This window comes from Ranitomeya variabilis, chromosome 6, assembly GCF_051348905.1.
Source record: "Ranitomeya variabilis isolate aRanVar5 chromosome 6, aRanVar5.hap1, whole genome shotgun sequence".
Taxonomy (NCBI): domain Eukaryota; kingdom Metazoa; phylum Chordata; class Amphibia; order Anura; family Dendrobatidae; genus Ranitomeya; species Ranitomeya variabilis.
In genome coordinates this window covers 219909737-219926031 of record NC_135237.1, presented here as the reverse complement: position 1 = coordinate 219926031, position 16295 = coordinate 219909737, and the positions used below count along the sequence as shown (strand labels likewise).

At 42.6% G+C, this 16295-nt stretch overlaps 1 protein-coding gene across 4 annotated transcripts in view; it reads left to right on the top strand.

Annotated features, from left to right (window-relative positions):
- Window positions 1-16295, top strand: part of CCT5 (chaperonin containing TCP1 subunit 5) — a 342485-nt gene that overhangs the window by 305278 nt on the left and 20912 nt on the right. For all 4 annotated transcript variants that reach the window (XM_077269457.1, XM_077269455.1, XM_077269456.1 and 1 more), the window contains 2 exons: window positions 1666-1803; window positions 2014-2194. In XM_077269457.1, the coding sequence (XP_077125572.1) occupies window positions 1666-1803; window positions 2014-2194 (319 nt within the window). The remainder of the gene's footprint in view (window positions 1-1665; window positions 1804-2013; window positions 2195-16295) is intronic.

The following is a 16295-nucleotide window of genomic DNA, read 5'->3' as shown; positions in this document are numbered from 1 at the left end:
ACACATGTGTCAAATTTGGCCCATGAGCTAATATCATTTGGCCAGCAAGGAAGGCAGCCCTCCCACCCCTGTCTTGCAGTCTGAAGGAGCTCTGTCAGAGACAAGCAAGTGCCCTGTCCACAGTGAACATAATGTTACTTGTGGTCACTTATTCAGACAGCCCACTGCACTGTCCAGTTGGAGAAGAGAAGTCCCAGCAGGTGTCTATACAAGAGTTGCCTCTGTGTAAAGGTACCTTCACACTCAGCAACTTAACAACGAGAACGACAAAGATCCGTGACATTGCAGCGTCCTGGATAGCAATCTCGTTGTGTTTGACACGCAGCAGCGATCTGGATCCTGCTGTGATATCGCTGGTCGGAGCTAGAAGTCCAGAACTTTATTTGGTCGTCAGGTCGGCGTGTATCGTCATGTTTGACAGCAAAAGCAACGATGTCAGCAATGTTTTACATTGAGCTAACGACCTGTGAGAACGATAAGTGAGTCGCCGTTACGTCACAGGATCGCTCCTGTATCGTTGTGGAGCTGCTGTGTTTGACGTCTCTACAGCGACCTAAACAGCGACGCTGCAGCGATCGGCTCGTTGTCTATATCGCTGCAGCGTCGCTGAGTGTGACGGTACTTTTAGGATAGATCAGACCTTTCTTCTGTATGTAGTAAATCCCCATGTGACCAAAGCTTGCCTCTGCTGGGAGGAAAGTGCGGTAGAATTGTACTTGCTCCTGGGCCATTCAGAAACACAGCAGTGAATCCTCACACATACTGCTCTCCTGGGATTTACATTACAGCACTGTAGGTTTGCTTAAATTTTCATTAAATACCTTTTTTTTTTTTTTTTGCTATGTTCTTGAGGCTTTTGATGTCTGTCTCGTCGAATTGCCAGTGTGCTTAAGTTTTATTTTCTTCAAGATCCAAAATTTGTCATCTTAAAGAGCCCCAGAGAAAGACTCCCAGCATCAATCACCCTGCCCTCCACCCCTCCTCTCTTGAATACACCTATTCTGTAGCAAAGCACACTACAGTAGGAATGGGGTCCTGCATAAAGTTCCGGGACCTAGTGCTCTTCCCTGCGAGGTCACTAACCCCTGCAGCAAATGGTGAATGTGGAGGGGTAATGGCATTTCCCTGGTTTCGTACCTGGGATGCACCATTTCCTCTACACTGCAGTGCCACAGTCATCACGAGATTCATTAAAGGAGTTGTCCAGTTTAACAAAGCTGGGTTAGGGCTAGACTAGAATAGTATTCCTGATGCTTTGAACACCAATCAGAAACACAACCCATTCATTGGCATATGCTTCTGAATGAATTTGGCACCTCTTCTATTCCATGGAGGCTGGCATAGCGCGAGTGTGTTTCTCCATTCTTGATGAATTGACCCCAATGACTATTCATGTCCAATTTTTTAAAAAATATCACTGTATTTTATCTTCCCAACCCAAGACATTAAAAACAAGCATAAAATGAGTCAATTCGATTTCTAAACAAAATATGATAATGCAGCCAGGAAAAGACATATAAGGATTTGTGTAAGGATTATAAGTGCTGATTTATTACCATATTGAGATAAATGCCTTCATACTCCAGTTTCTTTTAATTTATTTTTTTACTTTAATTGCTTATTTAAAACTGAATATATTGTAAAATATATGGTTAACATTTACAGATTATTGAAGAAGCCAAACGTTCACTTCATGATGCATTGTGTGTCATTCGCAACTTGGTACGTGACAGTCGTATTGTTTACGGTGGTGGAGCTGCAGAGATATCTTGTGCATTAGCAGTTAGCCAGGCAGCAGACAAGGTAAATTTTGACATATATACAAAAAAGTAAAATAAAAAGGTTTATGATGCGCGCGGCAGTATTTTCCATTTTAAATGGCTGATCAAACTTATCAGACTTTTAAGACCTTCTACCAATTAGGTGCTTGGTTTTTTTTTTAGGCTGTACTGTATTTTAGCCAATTATTCAAATAAAGTTGAGTTCATATTTTCTCTTCCATTTTGCATGTAGTGTCCATCATTGGAGCAGTATGCAATGCAAGCTTTTGCTGATGCTCTGGAAGCTATCCCAATGTCACTTGCAGAGAACAGTGGTATGAACCCTATTCAAACTATGACTGAAGTACGTGCAAAACAATTGAAGAAGAATAACCCTGCACTTGGCATTGACTGTCTTCACAAGGGCACAAATGGTGAGATTTTAGTATTAAAGTACTAATTTTTGGGAATTTATTAAAATGTGTTTTGTGTTGATTCCTAAATATTATTGAAAGGTTTTCACACACAGTGGGGCATATTGATTAATGACAACTGCCAAGTTATTTCAGTGCATCTACTTTAATGGGAGATAAAGCGCTGTATTCGTCTGCATCCACTAAATGGTTTTCTTCTGCCTGTACTTTGCTAGTTCTGACTGCTACCAGATCTATTTTCCTCTGTTCCAGTGATGTTGGCCTTTTCGAAGGTTGTCAGAGGGAGGGGGACTCAGGATGGGCTTAAGATGCTCATCACACCCCTAAATGAGTTCTTTGTAGTGTAACCTCCAACATGGGATCACTTTTGGTGGTTTTTGCACCTACTTATTTGGCTCTGGGGGGTTGGGGTGGCTCTGCAAATGCATCATGGAGTCTTCAACCTAGTCCTGGCAAATTTGCACTTAAATAATCAAATAGCCCTTTTTTCCTTTTGAGCACTGACGTGACCAAACAGTAGGTTCTGACCCCTATTTGGGGTATTAGCATGCTAAGGAGAAAAAGCACTACAAGTAGTGGGATCTATTTTCTAATGTTACCTTTGAGAACATTGAGGGAAAAAATATTCTTTAAATTTGCACTGCTCAATGTTATTCAATTCTGCAAATCACCTGTTGTTTTAAAATGCTCACTTTTCCTCTAGATAATTCCTCAAGGGTGCGATTTCAGGGGCTTTCCAAAAGAGACATTGATCTGCAGTTTGTTCCAGGAAAAAATAGTGATGCTCCTTCCTAGCCCTGCTGTGTGACCAATTATTGGTTTCCGACAACGTCCAGTATCTGCATACTCGGGAGAAATTGCAAACAACATCTATTGTGCAATTTTTTTGGGTACCCTTGTGAAAATTAGAAATTTGGGTCTGAAGCTACGTTTTCATAAAAAAATGTATATACAATATTCTAAAGTTCTGTGAAGCGCCAATGGGATCAAAGCAAGGTCGTAATAGAGGAAATTGTCGACACTTCTTATCCAATGAATAAAAATGCATTTATTCTGAATCCATAAAAACAAGTGAATTAAAAACTGATTCGTTTCTGGAGCAAACAGGCGCTCTTAATGGTAGTATGAAGTAGTGAATCATGGGAACTAGTTTTACCTCTTAATGACCACCAATACGACTTAAAACTGACCTGCAATATAAGAGAATAGCATCCTCCGACGGATGACAATTCAGAAGCGATCAGCTGTACACTGTAGCTGACAACTAAAGGTACCTTCACACGAAACGACATCGCTAGCGATCCGTGACGTTGCAGCGTCCTCGCTAGCGATATCGTTTCGTTTGACACGCAGCAGCGATCAGGATCCTGCTGTGATGTCGCTGAATAAAGTCCAGAACTTTATTTGGTGGTCCGATCGCTGTGTATCGTTGTTTGAAAGCAAAAGCAACGATACCAGCGATGTTTTACACTGGTAACCAGGGTAAACATCGGGTTACCAAGCGCAGGGCCGCGCTTAGTAACCCGATGTTTACCCTGGTTACCAGCGTAAAAGTAAAAAAAACAAACAGTACATACTCACCTGCGCGTCCCCCAGCCTCTGCTTCCTGACCCTTACTGAGCGCCGGCCCTAAAGTGAAAGTGAAAGCACAGCGGTGACGTCACCGCTGTGCTGTTAGGGCCGGAGCTCAGTCAGTGTCAGGAAGCAGACGCTGGGGGACGCATGTAAGTATGTGCTGTTTGTTTTTTTTACTTTTACGCTGGTAACCAGGGTAAACATCGGGTTACTAAGCGCGGCCCTGCGCTTAGCAACCCGATGTTTACCCTGGTTACCCGGGGACCTCGGCATCGTTGGTCGCTGGAGAGCGGTCTGTGTGACAGCTCTCCAGCGATCAAACAGCGACGCTGCAGCGATCAGCATCGTTGTCGCTATCGCTGCAGCGTCGCTTCGTGTGAAGGTACCTTTACTGCATCAGTCATGATCAGTGTTGGCATCATCTATGGCCATTTAAGCACTTAAATACTGCGTAAATAGTGATTACAGTATCTAGATAGTTAAGAGTGTGAGGGCTCCCTCTTTAACCCCCTCGGCACCCTGAGATCTTGATTGTGTCCTGATATTTACAATGACAAAAAGGTAAGTTTTGTAAATCTCCTTGTAAAAAAAAAATGAAAAATTGCTGCTACATTTTTAAATCGTTTAAAATGTTAACAAAATAAGACAGTTTTACAAATGGAGCTGATGCAAAGCAGACATGAGGGAAATGTAATTTATTAATGTTTTTCTGTGGTATGACTATCTGGATTAAAGAGAACGCACTCGGGGCTCCCGCTGGCTTCTCTGGGATAGTTTGTGTTGCTGCTCTGGGCGCCGGGAGGGGAGGCGTCATGGTGCCAATAAAATTGGGTCTCTGTAGTGCACCAGCTATCCTGAGGGAAACGGATACTAGATGGTTCGATTTAGTCTTTCGCCCCTATACCCAGGTCGATGACCGATTTGCACAGACCGTTGCGGACCTCCACCAGAGTTTCCTCTGGCTTTGTCTTGCCTGTGCATAGTTCACCATCTTTCGGGTCCTATCTGGTTAGAGAGATAATCATTAAAAGTTTGAAAATTGCTAAGTTTTGGAAATTTGTGCCATGATATTTTTAATTAAAAAAAAACTATCAACTTAAATTTACCATTATGATAAAGTATAATGTGTCCCCCCAAAAAAATTTGCAAGTCAATGGGCTTATGTTGAAGTATTCCAGAGTTATTACTACATAAAGTGACACTGGTCAGATTTAAAAATGTTGGCCTAGTCTTTAAGGGGTTAAATAAAGAGTAACCAATAGCTGAATAGACATCTGACTACTGAAAGTAACACAAAATTTTGTAAAAAAATCGCAAAAGAACATCCCAACTAATAAAATAACTAATGAATGCAGAAAAAAAATTTTTTTGAAGTTCATACAGTGTGGGAACTGGGTATGAAGAGTCAATATCCAAAACTCTTTCCATATGGTAAGTTATCATTGCCAACTCCTTCACCTTTCTGGACAAGTAACCTAGATTCCATAAAACTGCAAATGAGTAGCCTCCTCGTTGGTAAGAAAATGTTTTGCTGCTCCAGAATAAGAATTTACAGGAAGCTGTCTGCATATAAAGTTCCTACAAAATATGAACATCAAATATTACACTGGTCAACGCAATTTTCTGGCAAAAGGTTTTAAAACATATTTTAAGTAAATTTTGGCTGCTGATTACGAAAATGAACTCCGTTTTTGGCTATCACATCAGGATTTCAAGATATTTTCAATTTTTGATAAAAATTACTCCTAATGTTTTATGATAAAAACACATGATTTTCGGTACTACATTTTGTATATTTTTAATCAAGAAATAACAAAGCTTACAAAGTCTATGTACAGCAAATCAAATATACTTACAGAATTAAACTACAAACTATAAAAACACATGTATAATGGCACACAGGTAAATGGCAAATGGCAGTTATTTGAACTTTATTTTCTTGGCTGATCTGTGATGTACAGCTTCTGGGTTGTCTCTCATCAAGCTCCAGCAATAGTCAGCCATCATATGAGAGTCCCACCGGCCTTGGTACCGTTCTTACATTGTTTTAATGTCCTGATGAAAACGCTCCCCTAGTTCCTTGCTCACATCCCCAAGGTTCTCTGGGAAAAAAAAGTCCAAATGGCTGTGTAAATAGTGAATCTTGATACTCATTCTACATCCAAGATTTTGCAGACTCATTAGTAGCTCTTCCACAATCTCTTCATAGTTGTCTGCTTTCTTATTCCCTAGAAAATTCTGCACCACATTACAAAATGCATTCCAAGCTCTTTCTTCTGTCTCATTCATTGATGTGATAAAATTTGGGTCTCTCATAAGTGTTCTTATTTGAGGTCCATCAAATATTCCAGCCTTTTTCTTTTCACTAAGACCAGGAAAAGTTGAACATATATAGTTAAAGCATTCTCCACTGTGCTTGAGAGCTTTGACGAGCTGCTTCATCAATCCAAGTTTTATGTGTAAGTGAGGAAAGACAATATTCTTCCTATCCACTAGAGGATCGTGGATGACATTCTTATCGCCAGATGCCAAACTGTCGCTGAGGCCATTCAGTTTTCACCCAATGCTCTGCTGTAGCTCTACTGTCCCAGTAGCACAGAAAACAAGGGTGTTTTGGGTACCCTCCTTGCAGACCCAAAAGAAAGTTAACCATTTTCAAATAAACACAAATTAACCACTCAAATTAAACTAAATTTACCTTAGTGAACCGTATAAACCGGCACTTTTCATACACTACTTATATGGAATTCATGAAAATGGGCTGTATACCTATAGCACAAAAACATGATGTGATAGAGAAATTATAAGATCAGATTTGAATTCAGCACCCTCAAATTATTCTAAAACTGTTCTTAAAGTCCATGCCAGAATTTTTTATTTTTTTTTTTGTAGACAAGTGTTATTCATTTATTAGTTTTTATTGTTCGAGTAATTGTGATTTTTTTTTTTTTCCTCTAAATTTTGTGTTTTCTGAGTAGTCAGATGTCTATTCAGCTATTGGTTTCTCTTACTTAAAACCCTTCGTGGCTGAGCCAGTTTGCACCTTCCTAATCACGTAAAATTTTTGAAATCTGACCAGTATCACTTTGAGGTAATAACTCTGGAATGCTTCAGCGTACCCCAGTGATTGATTTATTTTTTCGTTACACATTGTACTTTTGTTAGTGGTACATTTTGGTCTATATATTTTGTGTTCATTTATGAAAATTTCAGAATTTTTTTTTTAACCCCTTTACCCCCAAGGGTGGTTTGCACGTTAATGACCGGGCCAATTTTCACAATTCTGACCACTGTCCCTTTATGAGGTTATAACTCAGGAACGCTTCAATGGATCCCAGTGATTCTGACACTATTTTCTCGTGACATATTGTACTTCATGATAGTGGTAACATTTCTTTGATATTACCTGCGTTTATTTGTGAAAAAAAAAACGGACATTTGGCGAAAAATTTGAAAATTTCGCAATTTTCCAACTTTGAATTTTTATGCAATTAAATCACAGTGATATGTCACACAAAATACTTAATTAGTAACATTTCCCACATGTCTACTTTACATCAGCACAATTTTGGAACCAAAATTTTTTTTCGTTAGGGAGTTATAAGGGTTAAAAGGTGACCAGCAATTTCTCATTTTTACAACACCATTTTTTTTTTAGGGACCACATCTCATTTGAAGTCATTTTGAGGGGTCTATATGATAGAAAATACCCAAGTGTGACACCATTCTAAAAACTGCACCCCTCAAGGTGCTCAAAACCACATTCAAGAAGTTTATTAACCCTTCAGGTGTTTCACAGGAATTTTTGGCATGTTTTAAAAAAAAAAAAATGAACATTTAACTTTTTTTCACAAAAAATTTACTTCAGCTCCAATTTGTTTTATTTTACCAAGCGTAACAGGAGAAAATGGACCCCCAAAGTTATTGTACAATTTGTCCTGAGTACGCCGATACCGCATATGTGGGGGTAAACCACTGTTTAGGCGCATGGCAGAGCTCGGAAGCGAAGGAGCGCCATTTGACTTTTCAATGCAAAATTGACAGGAATTGAGATTGGACGCCATGTTGCGTTTGGAGAGCCCCTGATGTGCCTAAACATTGAACCCCACCCCCCCCCCCCCCACAAGTGACACCATTTTGGAAAGTAGACCCCCTAAGGAACTTATCTCTATGCGTGGTGAGCACTTTGACCCATTAAGTGATTCACAGAAGTTTATAATGCAGAGCCACAAAAATAAAAAATCATATGTTTTCACAAAAATGATCTTTTCGCCCCCAATTTTTTATTTTCCCAAGGGTAAGAGAAGAAATTGGACCCCAAAAGTTGTTGTCCAATTTGTCCTGAGTACGCTGATACCCCATATGTGGGGGTAAACCACTGTTTGGGCGCATGGGAGATCTCGCAAGGGAAGGAGCGCCGTTTGACTTTTCAATGCAAAATTGACAGGAAGTGAGATGGGACGCCATGTTGCGTTTGGAGAGCCACTGATGTGCCTAAACATTGAAACCCCCCACAAGTGACACCATTTTGTAAAGTAGACCCCCTAAGGAACTCCTCTAGATGTGTTGTGAGAGCTTTGAACCCCCAAGTGTTTCACTACAGTTTATAACGCAGAGCCTTGAAAATAAAAATTCCTTTTTTTTTCCACAAAAATTATTTTTTAGCCCCCAGTTTTGTATTTTTCCAAGGGTAACAGTTGAAATTGGACCCCAAAAGTTGTTGTCCAATTTGTCCTGAGTATGCTGATACCCCATATGTGGGGGGAACCACCGTTTGAGCACATGGCAGAGCTCGGAAGGGAAGGAGCGTCATTTGGAATGCAGATTTAGATGGATTGGTCTGCAGGCGTCACATTGCGTTTGCAGAGCCCCTAATGTACCTAAACAGTAGAAACCCCCCACAAGTGACCCCATATTGGAAACTAGACCCCCCAAGGAACTTATCTAGATGTTTTGTGAGAACTTTTGAACCTCCAAGTGTTTCACTACAGTTTATAACGCAGAGCCGTGAAAATAAAAATCTTTTTTTTTCCACAAAAATTATTTTTTAGCCCCCAGTTTTGTATTTTCTCAAGGGTAACAGGAGAAATTGGACCCCCAAAGTTGTTGTCCAATGTGTCCTGAGTACGTTGATAGCCCATATGTTGGGGTAAACCACTGTTTGGGAGCACGGGAAAGCTCAGAATGGAAGGAACACTGTTTTACTTTTTCAACGCAGAATTGGCTGGAATTGAGATCGGACGCCATGTCGCGTTCGGAGAGCCCCTGATGTGCCTAAACAGTGGAAACCCCCCAATTATAACTAAAACCCTAATCCACCCCTAACCCTAATTCCAACCCTATTCCCAACCGTAAATGTAATCCAAACCCTAACTTTAGCCCCAACCCTAACTTTAGCCCCAACCCTAACTTTAGCCCCAACCCTAACTTTAGCCCCAACCCTTATGGGAAAATAGAAATAAATACTTTTTTTTAGTGTTCTAATTTTTCGCTAACTAAGCGAGGGGTGAAGGGGGGTTTGATTTACTTTTATAGCGGGTTTTTTAGCGGATTTTTATGATTGGCAGCCATCACACACTGAAAGACGCTTTTTATTGCAAAAAATATTTTTTGCGTTACCACATTTTGAGAGCTATAATTTTTCCATATTTTGGTCCACAGAGTCATGTGAGGTCTTGTTTTTTGCGGGACGAGTTGACGTTTTTATTGGTAACATTTTCAGGCACGTGACCTTTTTTGATCGCTTTTTATTCCGATTTTTGTGAGGCAGAATGACCTAAAACCAGCTATTCGTGAATTTCTTTTGGGTGAGGCGTTAATACCGTTCCGCGTTTGGTAAAATGGATAAATCATTTTTATTCTTCGGGTCAGTATGATTACAGCGATACCTCATTTATATTATTTTTTTTGTTTTGGCGCTTTTATACGATAAAAACTATTTTATAGAAAAAGTAATTATTTTTGCATCGCTTTATTCTGAGGACTATAACTTTTTTATTTTTTCTTTGATGATGCTGTATGGTGGCCCGTTTTTTGCGGGACAAGATGACGTTTTAAGCGGTGCCATGGTTATTTATATCCGTCTTTTTGATCGCGTGTTATTCCACTTTTTGTTCGGCGGTATGATACTTAGACGTTGGTTTTTGCCTCGTTTTTTTTTTTTTGTGGTGTTCACTGAAGGGGTTAACTAGTGGGACAGTTTTATAGGTCGGGTCGTTACGGACGCGGCGATACTAAATATGTGTACTTTTATTGTTTTTTTCTTTTATTTAGATAAATGTATTTATAGGAACAATATATTTTTTTGGGGGGGGATTTTTTTTTGAATTTTTTTTTTGAATTTTTTTTACACATGTGAATGTTTTTTGTTTTTTTTTACACTATAACATTGCCCGGGCATCATGTTACTGTGTAAGATCGCCGATCTGACACTTTGCTGTGCACTGTGTCAGATCGGCGATCTGACGTGCACAGATCCTAGAGGCTTCCCGGCGCCTGCTATGAGCAGGCGCTGTGAAGCCACCTCCCTGCAGGACCCGGATGACGCGGCCATCTTGGATCCGGGCCTGCTGCTGGAAGGAGGAGGTAAGAGACCCTCGGAGCAACGCGATCACATCGCGTTGCTCCGGGTGTCTCAGGGAAGCACACAGGGAGCCCCCTCCCTGCGCGATGCTTCCCTATGCCGCCGGAACACTGCGATGTTTGATCACAGTGTTCCAGGTTTTAATATGCCGGGGCCGGTCCGTGACCGCTCCTGGCACATAGTGCCGGATGTCAGCTGCGATAGTCAGCTGACACCCGGCCGCGCTCCCCCCCGTGAGCGCGGCCAATCGCATATGATGTACTATCCCATCGGTGGTCATACGGGCCCACCCCACCTCAACGGGATAGTACGTCAGATGTCAGAAAGGGGTTAATTTTGACCATTCCACAATTTTTAAACTTAATTTTTATGCACTTAAACCAGATAATCATGGCTGAAAATATTGGCACCCTGGAAATTGTTCTAGAAAATGAAGTATTTATCCCATAAAATTATTGTAATTACACATGTTTTATTATGTACAGTTGTGCTCAAAAGTTTACATACCCCCGGGAGAATTTTTACTTTCTTGGCCTTTTTTCAGAGAATATGAATATATATGATGAAACCAAAACTTTCTCCCCTCTTGGATAATGGTTCTGTGAAGCCATTTATTGTCAAACTGCTGTGTTATCTTTTTTTTTTTTAATTATAATGACAACCGAAAACATCCAAATGAACCTGGTCAAAAGTTTACATACCCTGGTGATTTTGGCCTGATAACATACACAGAAGTTGACACAATGGGTTTGAATGGCTACTAAAGGTACTGTCACACAGTCACACTTTAGACGCTACGACGGCACGATCCGTGACGTCGCAGCGTCGTATGAGTATCGCTCCAGCGTCGTAGACTGCGGTCACACGTTGCAATCACGGCGCTGGAGCGATGCCGAAGTCCCCGGGTAACCAGGGTAAACATCGGGTTACTAAGTGCAGGGCCGCGCTTAGTAACCCGATGTTTACCATGGTTACCAGCGTAAACGTATAAAAAACAAACCGTACATACTTACATTCCGGTGTCTGTCCCCCAGCGTTCTGCTTCTCTCCACTGTGTAAGCACCATAGCCGGAAAGCACAGCGGTGACGTCAGACGTCACCGCTGTGCTCGCTTTCCGGCTGGCAGGCGCTCACAGTGCAGAGAAGCTGAGACGCCGGAGGACAGACACCGGAATGTGAGTATGTACGGTTTGTTTTTTTTACGTTTACGCTGGTAACCATGGTAAACATCGGGTTACTAAGCGCGGCCCTGCGCTTAGTTACCCGATGTTTACCCTGGATACAAGCGAACACATCGCTGGATCGCTGTCACACACAACGATCCAGCGATGTCAGCGGGTGATCAAGCGACGAAAGAAAGTTCCAAACGATCTGCTACGACGTACGATTCTCAGCAGGATCCCTGATCGCTGCTGCATGTCAGACACAGCGATATCGCATGGATATCGCTGGAACGTCACGGATCGTACCGTCGTAGCGATCAAAGTGTGACTGTGTGACAGTACCCTAAAGGTAACCTGTTTACTTTTAATCAGTGTGTGTGCGCATAAAAGCTGAGTGAGTTCCTGGGACTTATGCCAGATCATTTCATTCAAATGTATCAACTTTCTTTATAGTTTGTGCTGAAACTGATACACCCCGAGACTGCAGGAGCGCTTGAATTTCTTTGGAACTCGATTATCGCTGCTTATCTACCATCCGCACTAACCTGCATTGCAACCAGGGCCGGACTGGGACTAAAATTCAGCCCTAGCATTTGAAGTTACACAGGCCCACTTGTCACATGGTGACTGTACAATATCTTTGTACACTTGTAGGTTACAAGAAGTGAGAGGAGTGTAACACGACTATATGACATATAATTACAGCTGTGTCCAGCATTACAGCTCAGTCCTATTTATTGCTTTTAGTTGCAGTACCAAGAAAAGCCTCTGCTTTACCTTCATAACTTGATCTCATAGATATTGAAGGGATGAGACAACCAAAGGCTATGGAACCTCATTCTGATGCTCCATAAACTTTGGCTACAGCCACTTTTGGTTCCGCTGCGCAGCACGAGACCCGGTGACTCTGAAGAGCGGTGACATCAGTAATATCACCGCTCTTCAGATATTCTGGGTCTAGCGCTGAGCTCGGCGACTGTGAAGAGCGGTATTGTTACTACCGTCACCGTTCTTCAGAGTTGCTGGATCTCGCCAGGTCTGAGCTAGTAGTGGGGGTGTCTGATAGACACCTCTCCATTACTTACACCAGGCATTGATAGCAGCTGACATCAACCCTAAAAATAATTACACATACCAGAATTAAATGCTCTGGTGGCTGGGAAAAGCAGTAGAGTTAGCGCTATTCCCAGGCGCCGGGTGCTAACTACAACTGTCATCATCCTTGCCTGGTCTCCCTGCGAAGCATTTCTGCTGTATTTGCATGCACTGATCTCAGGCCGCTAAACGAGTGTGATCGACAATACTGAAGTCGTTTGCTTGTTTCCTGGCCTCTTTACGCCAACTGAAAGAGAATGAATGGAACAGAACAATCACAGTTAGATCAATCTGTCCCCATATAGTATCATCAGTTATCAGCAGCACAACTACAGTTTACACCAGCGTTGTGCTGCTGAGAACAAGGATTTCTGTTCCCACATAAAACAATCCAATCACTCGGTGAATTAGCAGCATTTTGCTTGTTTAGTATAATACACCCCATAGTCCTCCATATAGTATAATACGCTCCTCAGCCCTCCATATAGTATTAATACACTCCTCAGTCCTTCATATAGTATTATATACTCCTCCGTCCTCCATATAGTATAATACACTCCCCATAGTCCTCCATATATTAAAATACACTGCAATTCCTCCATATAGTATAATACACTCCTCAGTCCTCCATATAGTATAATGTACTGCCACAGTCCTCCATATAGTATAATACACTCCTCAGTCCTCCAAATAGTATAATACATTCCTCATAGTGCTCCATATAGTATAATGCCCCGCCATGTAATACAGCCCACCTCCCAATAGAATATAATACAGCCCCCATAGAGTATAATGTAGCCCCCAGAGAATGTAATATAGCCCCCACAGAGAATGTAATACAGCACCCCCCATAGAATGTAATACAGCCCTCCCACATAGAATGTAATACAGCCCTCCCCATAGAATGTAATGCGGCCAGCCCCCATAGAATGTAATGCGGCCAGCCCCCATAGAATGTAATGCGGCCAGCCCCCATAGAATGTAATGCGGCCAGCCCCCATAGAATGTAATGCGGCCAGCCCCCATAGAATGTAATGCGGCCAGCCCCCATAGAATGTAATGCGGCCAGCCCCCATAGAATGTAATGCGGCCAGCCCCCATAGAATGTAATGCGGCCAGCCCCCATAGAATGTAATGCGGCCAGCCCCCATAGAATGTAATGCGGCCAGCCCCCATAGAATGTAATGCGGCCAGCCCCCATAGAATGTAATGCGGCCAGCCCCCATAGAATGTAATGCGGCCAGCCCCCATAGAATGTAATGCGGCCAGCCCCCATAGAATGTAATGCGGCCAGCCCCCATAGAATGTAATGCGGCCAGCCCCCATAGAATGTAATGCGGCCAGCCCCCATAGAATGTAATGCGGCCAGCCCCCATAGAATGTAATGCGGCCAGCCCCCATAGAATGTAATGCGGCCAGCCCCCATAGAATGTAATGCGGCCAGCCCCCATAGAATGTAATGCGGCCAGCCCCCATAGAATGTAATGCGGCCAGCCCCCATAGAATGTAATGCGGCCAGCCCCCATAGAATGTAATGCGGCCAGCCCCCATAGAATGTAATGCGGCCAGCCCCCATAGAATGTAATGCGGCCAGCCCCCATAGAATGTAATACACACATTAAGATCGCTGTAGATGTACTTATAACCTTGATTTTGTTGCTATTGTTCAACAGCTTTGGTTCTCAAGTCCTCAGACAGTTCTTTGCTCTTCTTTCTGTTCTCCCTGCTTAGGGCTCTTTCACATTAGCGTCGGTACGGGTCCGTCGCTATGCGTCGTACCAACGCACGTTGTGAAATTTGTGCCCAACGTGGGCAACGGATGCAGTTTTTCAACCCACCCGCTGCCCAGTCTGAAGTCCGGGGAGGAGAGGGCGGAGTTCCGGCCGCGTATGCGCGGTCGGAAATGACGGATCCGACAGACGAAAAAACATTCACTTAAACGTTTTTTTTTCGTGCCGACGGTCCGCCAAAACACGGCGGATCCAGTGCACAACGGACGCGACGCATGTACATACGTCGCGATCCGTCGGCACAACAGCACATTTGCAGGATCCGTTTTTTGCCCCACACGACAGATTGCGACGGAGGCTAGTGTGAAAGTAGCCTTAGTGTGGCACACAGACACACAATGCAAAGTTTGAGCCAACTTCTCCCCTTTTTATCTTGTTTCAGGTGTGATTTTCAATGGCCCAAACCTGTTACTTGCGACATGTGAGTTTGAACGAGCATAGCATCACATGCTTGACACAAAGTTGTTTAGCCACAATTTCGGAAAGATGCCAGTAATTTTGTCCAGACCAATTTGGGGGTTTTGTGTGAAATTATGTTAAATTTCCTTTTTTTTTTTTTTCTTGTTCCAATAGACCCCAAAATAATGTATGTAACAAAACGTGTAATTGCAATAATTTGTCAGGGAAAAATACTTTATTTTCTGGAACAATCACGTCTACTCTGCCATTATCCTCTTTCAAGCATATATTTCTCCTTCCTTCCATCACAGCACCACAGAGAGAGGATCCATCCTTCAGGGACAGGAAACCTACAGATAAAAAGGGCAGTACCACTCCCTCGCATCAGTTGGTTTCCTGTCCCTGGCAGGGAACCTTCAGTTAAGATCAGCAGGGGGTAATCTTAGGCCCACTATAGCAGCTACCTGTACCTCTAGATCCCTTATGATATCGGTAGATCAGTTAGAAAAACAGCTGCGAGATGGGGTACCCAGAAACAAGGTACTATAATCCATTCCCTTAATTCGGGGGGCAGCCGCTTGGCAGATTCTTCAGCTGACTGTTAGGTTAACATCCAAGTCAGCAGCTCTCTCAAATGCAACCCATAGAGCTCTCTGGCTCAAGTGCTGGTCGGGAGATTTGCAGTCCAAGTTAAAATTATGTTCAATCCCATGTGATGAAGAGTTTTTGTTTGGGAAAACATTTGATGATATCAAAAAGCAGGGGATAAGAAAAAAAAGGATGTTCTAATCTGGTCACCCCAACACATAAATGGTCTTTTCGGAGCAGAAAATTCTTCTGTGGAAGGCCCCTGGAGGGAACAGAGTAGATGGGATGAAGGGAAGAGGAAGGATAAGGGTTATCTCTTCTGAAACTCCTCTGGAGATGATAAATCCTCGAAGTGACTGTTTTCCCAGGTAGAGGGAAGATTTTTCCACTTTCTTCCGGCCTTGGAGAAGATCTCAAACAGCCCCTGGGTACTAAATCTAGTTGGAACAGGACTTTGGTAAGATTTCCACTCCCTCCCTCCCCAGAACTTTGTTGTGAAATCCTTGCGGTCCTCTCCACAGGAACAAGAGACCCTGGAATGCGAGGTTATGGACTTAGTAAGCAAAGCCGTTCTTCAGGAAGTCTCTCCTCAAGGAAGGAGGGATTCTATTCCCCATTGTTTCTGGTGAGCAAACCAGATGGGTCTTACCGGACAATCATAAACTTGCGGAACTTAAACGGCTGTGTGAGAGTTCAAAAATTCAAGATGGAGTCAATAAAGTTGACAGTCAAAACACGGTTTCTGAATTTTTATGACTTCTGGATCTCGGTGATGCTTACTACCATGTTCCCATTCACAAAGACTCACAGAAATTTCTCAGGGTAGTGGACTCTCAGAAGCAGGAGTGCCGTCTCCCGGTACAGAAAAATGGAAGGATTATAGACCTGGTGTCAAAAGCTTCACAGAG